The 12,396-nt window shown below is 33.9% G+C and overlaps 1 protein-coding gene across 3 annotated transcripts in view; it reads right to left on the bottom strand.

Moving 5' to 3' along the window:
• The window catches only part of Ca-alpha1D (Ca[2+]-channel protein alpha[[1]] subunit D), a 275,473-nt gene that overhangs the window by 48,635 nt on the left and 214,442 nt on the right, over window positions 1-12,396 (bottom strand). For all 3 annotated transcript variants that reach the window (XM_085816586.1, XM_085816587.1, XM_085816588.1), the window contains exons 37-39: window positions 8,618-8,714; window positions 4,053-4,155; window positions 3,862-3,960 (exon numbers count right to left, since the gene is read on the bottom strand). In XM_085816586.1, coding sequence (XP_085672712.1) covers window positions 3,862-3,960; window positions 4,053-4,155; window positions 8,618-8,714 — 299 coding nt within the window. The remainder of the gene's footprint in view (window positions 1-3,861; window positions 3,961-4,052; window positions 4,156-8,617; window positions 8,715-12,396) is intronic.

The raw sequence follows: 12,396 nt of genomic DNA, 5'->3' as shown, positions 1-12,396 counted from the left end.
ATCCAAATTATAATTTAAACTAATGGCAAAACTTTAATTCTCCCTCTCTGTTCTGAAAATCTTAACTTCTGGACTGCGTTATTTCTAGACAATTCCATTTTACACGGCCTGCGCAGCGCATGGACCTTATAAAAGATAGACTAACCCAGTGGGCGGGGCGCGCGTCACCGACATGTCGGCAAGAAAGAGTAGGGACGATCTGGTTTACTTTAACACTGAAACCTACGACGTTTGTATCACATAAATCCTTTTAAGTATTAAGTGTGATACGTTGTATAGTGATGAGATTATGAAAACCACAGTTTTTTCTAAATAGGATTTAATATATCTCATCAAAGCACGTTTTACTGCATTTCGCCCATTTTTTTTACGCGTGACTCTTGTACAAACATCTTTACTTTGGTAAAACGGTAAAAACTCTAAGCACAAAATTCATGAACTTAATTTTACGTAAAAATAAAGTAAAATAAAATATGATTGATAGTATAGAACTTTGCTTTGAAATAAATAAGGTCAAATTAAACAAGATCTGATAACTTTTTTTTACTTTAATGAACATTTTCAGGCAGTGATTTTCCAAACTATAATTACATTACAAAACGATCATATTTATTTGATTATATAATCATTAAATTATTAACACTAAAGTGGATTAGTTATTTTAATAATTCATAAAATTCGGAGCATAAAATTTTCTGAGCGTAATGAAGGAAAAAATAAAATCTAGAAGCACTCAGATTTTATATTACGCCCAAAAGGAACCTTTTTTAAAGTTTTGTGTGTTACCTATATTTATTAAATATCATGTTCTTCGCCCGTAAACTACATACATTTGAAAACAGCATATCTTTAGAATTGCCGCACTGGAGATAAAACTGTTATTTTTCGTACAGTGCTAGATCTGAACTCGTTGAGTTTGTTAATCAAAAATTCGTTAAAGTTTTACAAAATATGAAATAGATTAAAACAAATTCGAAATTCGGCCGTCCAGATGCCCAAGTTCGGGTGGAGGATTACATTATTCAAAATTGGATGGCTCTAGATACTTTCGTTTTTGTCCCATTCTTCATTATTTAATTTCTTTACAGATAATACAGGGCGATAATTTTTGGTAACAACAATTTGCAAGGTGACACGGACATTTATAGTAAAACAGCGTAAAATGCCGCTTCGAAACTAACAGCCTTTCTGGGCTACCGCCCCTTTAGGCTAATAAATTAAATTAACAGTAAATAAAAAAAATCTTATGCAGAACTAAAAATAAATTTAAAAAAAACTAATCACTATAAAATACAAGCAAAATTAATTATTACGGTTAAATACAATTTTAATATTAGAATTAAATGTATAAACATTTTTAAGGAGTCAAACGTGTTTATCACTATGATGTATTATGAAATATAATTGAAATAAAATTCCTTTATAGAAATTGTGCTATAATACTCATCTATAATTTTAAAAAAGCAGCACAATTTAGATTTTTAAACACAACTTTCAAAAATTCGTTTTTAAATATTTTAGTATTTTTTTACTTATTTGCACCAATAAAAAGCATAAAAATTGCAAGAGAAAATTGCTTGTTTGAAATTTTCTATTAGTTCAGATTTAAAATATTATTTTCTAAAAGAAGTAGTTACAAATTTCCTTACAGCATAGGAAAAGCTAAAAAAATATGCAGTCCTGAAAGCATGTAATAGCTTTATAATTATTTGGGACGTTAATTATGCTGGATAAATATGCGAAATTTTTAAAAATCAATCATAATTTCAAAAATAAAAATATGTAGAAAATCTAATTTGTGAAATGAGGCGCTACAACTAGATTTTTCTTGACAATTATACACGCTGCAATAGGCAACCAATGTTAAATTTCTGCAAGTCGTCCCTACTTCTCCGGATGTGATCAAGGTGACAGTCGGCAACGCCTCAGACTAGGGAAAAAAGCCGTTTGGGTTAGTCTATTTCTTATAAGGTCCATGGCGCAGCGCTGATGACGTAATAATTGGGAACTGAAACTTTTAACTCAAACCAAAACCTTTCACTTCGTGTGCTTTCATACTGGGTAACTACACACTTTAGCTTTTGTCTCTATCGCAACAATATCAAAAATGTAAATTTTCTTGAATAGGCACGACTAGAGTGCCAAGCAAACAGTTGCTACATATGTCAGTTGGAAATAAAAATGGAATTAAAACTGCCTCAACTGTCAAGTGTTTTAGATATTACTCAGTCAGTATATTAGCATACTACGCAATCGGAATTCTTCCTCTTCAATATGGATCTACAATACATCTTATATAGCTATTACGCATCGACGCTGCTTCATCATTTTCTTTGCTATTATTACACACACATATATATATATGTAATTTTTATTTTTAATTGCTAATTCATAAACATAACTCTTACTTATGTTGTTTGCAAGCATTCGAAACGAGTTTTTTTGTATTTAAAATAAATACATATTTTAAATTTATGTTTGTGCCGTTTGTTCCCGTCGCTTCCGGAGGAGTAATGGCAGACCGCACATTGAGTTGAACAATGTTAAGCAAATTTCGCTTACTGCGCATGCTTGATGGTGTACCTTTGTTGCGGGGAGAAATATTGGCGACTAAGCAACCCTACGCTAGCTTATTCGTGATCACCATGGCTGTCGAGTGTGTTTGAATGATGTTTACAACATTCGAACATGTAATACATACATGTAATGTTGTGGAACTTTGCTTATTAGTTATTTTAACGTCCATACCGATTGCACTTGCTTATTTTTCTAATATATATTTCATTGTAATTTGTCAATAACAGTGCATTTAATATTTGTTAACATATGTTCGTAATAATTCGTTATTTAAATGTAATTTGTTTGCATGTTATAATTCAGTAATTGTAAACTGGAGTATCTCGCTTAGTTTGTTAGCGTATATTCGCGCTTTTATTTTCTCATTTCATGAATAAGAATTTTTAATTTTAATGAATTTCTCATTTCAAGAATTTAATAACTAGCATTAAGGAATTGTAAAATTTCTTCAGTGTTATTTGCAAGCACTTGTTATATTCCTCAGTGTTTCTTTATGTATGTACGAATGGAATGTATGGTAAATCCTGAATTGTTTTTATTGCTTAAAAGTATAATGAATAAATTTTCAACTAATATATCCTAAATTTCAGTCTTTTTCTGAACGAAAATTTGTACAGTTCCAAAAGAATGTGCAGAATTTCATAGGTATTATATTTTACATTTTGAATGCAAACACTGCTTCACATTACTTCGCAATAATTTCAGCTTTCTAGTTGTTTGAGGAGTACAGCAAAAAATAGTATTTTAACACAGTAATTAATTTACATTTACATTATACTCTACGAAGATTTAAACGCCAGATTTGTTTACAATCAGATGGCGGTACATCTACCATATACCGTATTTATCTTCTTTTCAAATCGCGCCAACATAGTAATAAAGCCAAATTGTTTTCTGGGCATGCGCAGTATGCGACATTCGTTTAACACTGTTCAACTCAATGTGCGGTCTGCCATTACGCCTTCCGGAGGATTCTCATCCAAAATAGTGGCGGAACTTTCAAAATAGGGGAGTTGGCAAAGTCGTATTGTCATCTATAAGGTGCCCTAAATAACAGACGCAATTTTTCGCTCCTCGCCAAAGTAAAATTCGTGAACTTCATCTGAATTACTGGCAGATAGGTGAGATAAGTCGCATAAGTTTATGTTTAAATAATTTTACTCCGTCTTATCATCTGCGAGTTCTTGTTACTCCACTCCAAAAGAAAATCCTAGACACACCCCAATGTTATTTGTTCTTCCTGTAAATGTTCGTTACAATATTAAAACAGTGCTAAAATTGTACCTGCAGGTGGAACTACTTGATCAAGAAGTTTTGGATTTGTCCTTTTCCATATCTTTTTGATTATCGCTCTGAGTTCCTCGTTAGCTTCATCTATGTTACCTGTAATATGTAAAGATTATTTTAAATATTTGCAACCACTCAGAATGAGAGAGCTAAATTAAAAAAATTTCAAAACAACATCCAAAGCCTACCTTCCGTTTTGATCTTCAACGATGTCCGAACGACAGCGAAAAGCGTTGCATTGAAATTTACAGTTCCATCGCTGTTCAGGGGCATATTCATAGACACCAATCGCTGAAAAATGAAAAAGCAAATACCGTTACGACGATTTCATATAAAGAGCATCCATTAATTTTAATTTCTTCACATGTCTGAATTTTTGTTACACTTTAACTGTGCTCAAGGAAAATAACTCTGCGCCGATAGTAGGGCAGTTGATCTATTGAGGTATTAGTATATCAGCTGTTTAAACTCCGGTGGTAGATTTAGCTATTTCACAATGATCTCAGGGCATGCCGCCTAAGACTGGATTTGTCAGAATAAGATTATGGGGAAAAAAGCGGATTTTCTTCTTGCATAGAATGGATTTAGTTTTTATTGTAATCATAGTCTATTGGGTCATACACCATAACCTTCGAGAGTTACCATAATCTTCGAGACCTTCGAGAGTTACCATATTCTTCGAGACCTTCGAGAGTTACCATATTCTTCGAGACCTTCGAGAGTTACCATATTCTTCGAGACCTTCGAGAGTTACCATAATCTTCGAGACCTTCGAGAGTTACCATAATCATTGTCATATTGATATGACATAGTGTCAATCTCAAGAATAATACTATCCAGAGCCATGATATTACTGAATTTGAGATGTACTACAGTGATTTTGCAACGTATGTTGAATACTTGAAACATTTACGTGAAGATACGCACGATTTGTACAGAAACCTGCAAGAGATTAATATATCAGATCAGATTACAGTCCTTTATTAAATTAAGACTGCTGATGCAGACATTGCTATACAGGTGGATCTCATTATACTGCAAAACGGTGAAAGCAGTTCAGTGCTTTACAATTCAATACTTGAAAATCTTCCGTACAGACACATATCCTTTGCTTAGCAACATACTTAGCTTAGGTGACGGTTCCTCTGAAAACTAAAGCTGCTGATATAGTCATTTATCTTTAGAAGAATCTCGATGAATTATGGAGTGGTGAATGTTCTGTCACAAGCATAACATTCATGTTTCCTGGAATTCATGTTTTATTGATAAAATTCAATTTTTATTTAATTGGTAGTATTTTTAATATGGAAAAAAATTAATAACTAGTACTAGTATAACTTGTAAATATCAATAAATGATTTTATCTCAAATTGTGATAAAAGCCGCAGAACTAAATTCTGAGTAGACGGTATCCGTAGAAAATTATTAAGAACTCAGCTTTGAGACACCAAGAAGCAACAGCAAAGAACAATCTTAACAAAGAAGTTACACGCGTGCCTCCTTTCCACAGAATGTACGACATTTATTGTAAACAATGTAACAAAGATAAATCTAAATAATATAAGTAATATACGTAAGTACTTATGGATTAAACTCATAAATACTTACGTATATTATGAAAACAGATGAAAGTTCTACTTAACCATTTATCAAATAATAAAGTTGAATTCACTTTCTCATTTTCGAATAGTTATCTTACATTTACAACGCACTAAATCATCTTGTATTTAAAGAACGGTTTAAAATAAAGACGAAGTTGTATAACTGTTTAAACACCAACGCTTTCTCTGCAGTTTCTCACGAGAAGTTGCTCTTTTCCTTTCTTGAACACAACAATGAGGAGCAATTAACTTTTGGACATGTGCGAAAACTGGCTGTTCCTTTCTCTAACCGCATACTATTTGTGATTATTGCATTTTACAGAGAGAAGAGCTCTTCTGGATTTTGACAAAACTGAACTGTATCTCAGCTGTATTCTTCATTTAAGCTGGACAGGACACATTGCAGATCAAGACAACCACAATCATGTGTGGCCATCAACCAGGTCTTAAAGCATGTGATTTCTTTCTTTAGGAATTTGTTAACATCAGCGTTTGCGTTTCATAACCATTGGCTTCATCCATCCAGAAACACTGTGATCAGATGCAAACTTGATACACTGAGTTGGAAATGAATTTGATAACAACGCAGATGTGTAATACAGGGCATGCACAAAAGTATGATTTTCCAAGGTTAATAAAATTTTTTCAACTCGCCGAGACACAACATATATTTCCAGTAGTAGCAGTGTCCTTGATCCCTGAGTAGCATTGTTATTATATTTAGTTATTACCACTCCCATACTATTATTATTCTGAGAAACATAATACTGTAAGAATTGTTTAACGTTTACCTATCCTATTTTCATGTTCCAGTTATACATCGTTTAATTGATGTGACCACTTAAGTTGTCATAAATTGATGATTAAATTTCTCTCTAAAATATTACTAATATAAAAATGTGGCTCTTAGGAAATGGTGCCTCCTTGATTTCAAATTGGAAGTTGAATAATTGAGACGAATATTTAATTATGCTATTTTATTTAAAACATTTTTTAACCTATAAACGCCTCCTATTCTATAAACTGTCTGGTTCAAATAAACATTTGCTGACTATTTAAATTATTGAACAAAGTCTGTAAAGATTATGCTTTATACTACCAAATTGTTTAATTGTATTATTTTTGCCACTTTTAGCATCAACTTCGACATCAGAGAACGAAATCATGTATCATACACAGGGTAATTCAAAAATTAATAAGCATTTAAAAATTCCACATTCCACTGAAGTTTCAGTCTATACAGTTAGAACAAAATTATATGACTATTTAAGATTTTTTAAGCATTTTGTTTTGTACATATCTGTATGGCGACCAGAAGCCCCTTCAATTGCTTCAGAAAATGAAGTATCACTAATGTTGAATGTAATGACCATCTGTATAAATCATTTTTTTTCCTAATAATTTTTTAAGACAATAATAACAAAGTAAAGCGGGTACGATGAGCAAAGTAAGTAAGACAATAATAACAAAGTAAAGCATTATGGATAAGGTGAAAATCTGGAGTTCATGAAAACGGAGGAAATTTTTAGGAACATCTACAGCAAGAATAGCTTTACAACTAGTCTCATATGGAATGCTACTTCGATGTACAATTTCACAAAGCTTGCTTCCTCTTTGATGATAACGTCTTTTAAACGTGCAACTGTAACCGTATATGGAACATATATTGCTATTTCGTCAAATTACTGCATTTTGCCTATTTCATTATTCTTTAAACATGACAGACGATCTTTTATTAAATCTTATATTTTGAAAATCTAGAATTTTTTTCAACCTGTAACAGAAAGAAAAATTCTTTTATTGATTCATTTGCACGTTTCATGTTCTGAGTTTCTGTGAACTTTTTTCCAGGGACGGATTAAGATTTTTAGACTCCTTAAGATTTCGGTGGTGCCCCCTTTCTCGATACCTTAAGCATATGTTTATTTTACCTAATTGTTAATCTAGCTCTAAGTGTTTTGCAACAAATGTAATAAGCAAAATCGTAACACCAAGGAAAGATCACATATAAATATACTGAATGAAACAAAGATTATAATATAAGGTATATACAATATTTTCTGCGATTAATCGGAATAATAGTAGTGACATTTACTAATTTTCCCCGAAGCAGTCCAAAATGGAAAGTTCGAAGTCTGTCAGTAGGCGTTGTATGCATCGGTTAATAGTTCATATCATTAAGCTGATGGAAAAATCGAAATGCTGTAATAGCTATTTTAGAGTTGTATACAACCAGCTGTCCGAGAAACAGGTTGTAGGGTTTATATTTATTTTAACTAACATTTATTTTAAGTTTAAACTATCTTTCCTGTCAAGCCTTACTTTCCCCTGGAATTGCCAATGCCAGAGTATGTAAATTTTAGTAGAACGCGCAAAGTATTCAAAATTGTCAGCGGAAGTAATCTGAGTTAAATAGAAGGGAAACGAGTTCGAAAGTGTGCTTTCTTGCTGCACGAGCGTGGAGGTGGCTAGTTAGAAATTGAAGAACCACGCGTTTCGGCCTGTGTGCTTGCCTCGGTAGATAGTTAAATCTTTCAACGTAATATTCAGAAGTTTGCTGAATTGTCAGCGGTATCTTAGAACGCGGTTAGGTTAGTTACGTTTAGAGAGCCTCGTAGTTAGTCACTTGTTATTATTCTTTTTTTAGTTTCTTATTTTTATTTTACCGCCGGGTCGGCGTAGTTTGTGAGCGTCAAGAGCACACATCTGTAATTTCTAAAGTTGAATAAAAAGGGATTTAAACCCTTCTCAAGACTTTGTATACTTTCCAGTTCATAGCAGTCACCACTATTGTTGCGTGCAGGTTGAGAGCGCGTAACATTACGAAGTGACTATTACATTTCTTTTTGTTATGCAAGAAATTGACTTTAAAATTTCAATCACAGATATTTTGTTACATCATTTCTGGTAAAACGCATTCTAGTGGATAAAAGTATAACCAAAAACTTGCATAATAAAATTCTTTAACAAAACCCCTTAGTTTTACATATTTCTGTGCTAACTGCATTAGTGCACTAAGCAAATTCATTAAAATATTTAATAAACAAGTAATTATTGAATTATAGATAAATTTGAACATCAGAATTGTAGAAATAACAAGGCATGAGCATTCATAATAAATAATAAATTAAAGGGTTTTAAAAATTCATTACCTTACAAGCCACTCTATGAGGGCACAGCTTACCAAAACCTAACGGTGGTGAGATTTTCCGAAGCAGCGTGACAACATCCAAATGCTTTATTCTTCCTCTGAAAGAGACATTTCAAAACTATCCATTCTACTAGGCAAATATTTTTATTATGCGATGTATTATAATAAGGTACTACAGAAAACTAGAGCTTTTGTCAATGTCATCTGTGTAATATATTTTTCATTGAAATGATGATGATGATGTTATGGGAATTTTATAGCAGAACTCACGAAACATGTCATGAGTAACGTTTGCCTATTAATTACAGCAATGATAGAAATATTACAATAATTTCATAAATATTCTTACTGCACTCAATATGTGTAAAATTGTTATTTTGAAGAGATATACTGCTTTCAAATGACTTTTATTATTAATTATAAGAAATTAAGTGTTAAAGCTGAAAGGTAACTAAACGATTTTACGTCGTATGAAATGACTACATCTTTGTTAAAAACTGCAATATATCGTACGTGTCGAAAAAATTGGAAATGCTTTCTTTTGTCAAGCCTTAAGCGTTTTCTGTCAGTAAACAAACCTGGATACCATTAAGACCAACAGAAATAATTATTACTCACGTCTTCCATGATACTGAAACCTAAACTGTCACCATTCCACCTCAGTGCTTCATTTTGGACATAAATCAGTCCTTATCATATATGCCTCTGAATAAGCCGATAATTAAAATGCACAATGCTTAAAAGCTTTGAAAAATAAAGAATCTAATTTGTAATTAAAAAAGGAAGAGTTGTTTGCAGTAAACAATTTCTCCTGTAAAATTACTTAAATGTTTTTAAAATATAATTGTAAAAATTGTATATTTCAATGCCACCAAAGTCTAATATTAGAAATACAAAATACGTTCAATCACAACTGAGGAGAGCTTTTCAGTTAATTTTCATATAAAAACAGTAATAAATAATAAAATCGTACATCTGCTCTAAGGAGCGCATTTTTCATATACCACACAAAAAAGGAAAGCCTGATGTGTCTGTAAAAAGTAGAGCATATATATCTCAGAACAACATTTCTTTTTCAAAGTTTGTTGCACATTGCATACCAGAGAATTACTTAACTAGGAATATAAATTCTGGCAAATGAATGAAAATTTTCCAGATGTCAAAATCAAACACTGACGCAAAATTTAACAAAATTATATCGGTAGTTTGTTGGCTAATTCCAAGAAGAATATAACATTTCACTTTGATTCAGAATGAAGTAATGAAGAAGAATATTTACTGACAATAAGTACAATTATCAAGAGGAAATTAAATTCTATTATTGTAAAATTATTTTCTTGGTATTCATATTTTATGATGATAAAATTATTTCGATGATTTATTTTTTATATTATGTTTATTTAAAATAAAAATTTTTGTTGCATTTTGTAGAGGCTATTATTTTAGTGAGGGATTATTAAGTTGATCATAGTGATGATGGTTATATAAAATTAAAAATACTTCTAATGCGTACTTCATTTTAGCTATAGGGGTTAAACAATGGAACTGAACCACCCGTATCTATAATACAATAATTCATTAATATGCTGTAAATCCTATTTTAGATGCCAATACTATATTGAATCTTCTTGGAAGTGATAGACACAAGTTTTGCTTAATCATTGAAGGTACGTTAGCCATTTTGCAAATAAAACAGAGACTTCATTAAGATACAGGAAGAAAATGTTCTCCAACTTCTGTCCTCTAGCATATCCCAAACAGTTTTCAGTCACACAGAGATTAGAGAATTATGTTGAATGTGGAAAATGTTTTAAACTCAGTTTTACATTTTACAGATGTCACTATTCCCAAATTTATGATATGAACCGGTTCTGTTACAATTTAGGTAAACCAGAGCATTATCATCCTGATGCATGGCACAACCTTCGGGATATAATATTTGAACAAATGGAATGGTCCTGGTTCTTTGGAATAAGCTGACAAACCTGGATACCATTAAGACCAACAGAAATAATTATTACCCACGTCTTCCATGATACTGAAACCTAAACTGTCATCATTCCACCTCAGTGCTTCATTTTGGACATAAATCAGTCCTTATCATATATGCCTCTCAATAAGCCCACCAAAAAAAAAACTATCCCCAAAGTCGGTAACTGTACTCTTCATTAAAAACAAAATGTATATATTTGCATTGTATACGGCCCACATTTTGTGTTTCTGAGACCATTGAAACCAGCATTTACACTGGTGTGCAAAAATTAAGGACGAGACGGTTTTTTCAATACAACTTTGTACAAAAGCTTTCCAAATCAACACATTTAATACCGTAAGATCCTCAATACGTAAGGACATGAGTAATGTAAGCAACACTTACTAAAAGAGAAATCAGAGGGATAAAAAGAAGCTTTGTTGAAAAAGTAGCATGGAGCGCAATGCGACTGAAGGCCGAAACATCCCTGTGATGGGTGTCCAGCAAGAAACATCCGGTCTTTAATAGGGGATATGATCTCCCCTGACTGCTAGGCAGGTTTCACAGCGTCTGCCCATGCTGAGAATGAGGGTGTCAATGAGTTGTTGAGGCATTGCTGCCCATTTGTTTTGCAGCGCCAATCGAAGCTCCGGAATCGTTACTGGTGGTAAGGTACGAGCTGCCAAGCGTCTGCCTAGAAAATCCCATACATGCTCGATGGGATTGAGATCCGGAGATCGTGCCGGCCAATCCATACGTTCAATATCCTCACTCTCTAAGAGCTGTTCGGCAGCTACTGTGCGATGACATGGTGCATTGTCGTCCATGAAAAGGAACTGCGGACCCATAGCGCCTCTAAAAAGACGCCCATATGAAAGAAGAATCTCGTTACAATAACGGGTCCCGTTGACTGAACCTGCGTCGAAGATGTGAAGGTCTGTACGACTACCAAGCATGATGCCTCCCCAAACGAGAACACCGCCACCTCCATACCTGTCCCTTTCAATGATGTTCGAGGGATGATTGCGGCTTCCCCGCTCTCTCCAGATGAGTATGCGATGAGAATCGCTACTCAGACTGAATCTGCTCTCATCTGTAAAGAGTACTCGTCCCCATTCATTGTCTCTCCAATTCCGGTGTTCCCGGCACCACAGAGAACGCCTTCTCCGATGGGCAGGCGTTAGAGGTACACACCGTACAGGGCGTCGTGCAAACAGACCACCACCGTGCAGTCTTCTGGCCACGGTAAAACGCGATATCGGTCGTCCAGTCGCCTGTGTCGTGTGTCTAGCGATTTCTCCCGTTGTCTGCCGCCTGTTTCTTCTGGCCTGTAAGGCAATATGCCGGTCATCTGCGGGTGTGGTTCTTCGTGGACGACCACTACTAAACCCCCGGATAGCTGTTCCTGTAGTTTGAAATTGTCTCCAAAGTCGTAAAACGATGCTGTGAGCAATTTCGAACTCTGCAGCCACACTTGTCACACTGCGGCCTTCCTCCAACTTCCCAATGATTCTACCTCGGGTAAAAGCATCCAGATGTCGTCTAACATATTGATTATTCCCCATTTCTCGCTGAGGCAGCAATTTGGTGTGATTTTAACTGCTATACGGCGTGCAATCTCTTTGCCAGAAATACTGATCTTACACCGACAACATGCTTTATACTACTCAGACACTCCCCCATTACGTCTACCTGCATATCTGCGCATGTGCTACCGTACATCACCTTACTTAATCTCCTGATTGGTCTTTCTGTCCGCTTTGCCTCTTCGTTCACCTGATATGCTAATTTTTCGACTTCGTCTCCTT

Source organism: Stegodyphus dumicola, chromosome 5 (genome assembly GCF_044657685.1).
Source record: "Stegodyphus dumicola isolate Sdum_Otavi_A_Nest chromosome 5, ASM4465768v1".
In the NCBI taxonomy this organism is placed as follows: domain Eukaryota; kingdom Metazoa; phylum Arthropoda; class Arachnida; order Araneae; family Eresidae; genus Stegodyphus; species Stegodyphus dumicola.
This window is presented reverse-complemented; position numbering and strand designations above follow the sequence as displayed.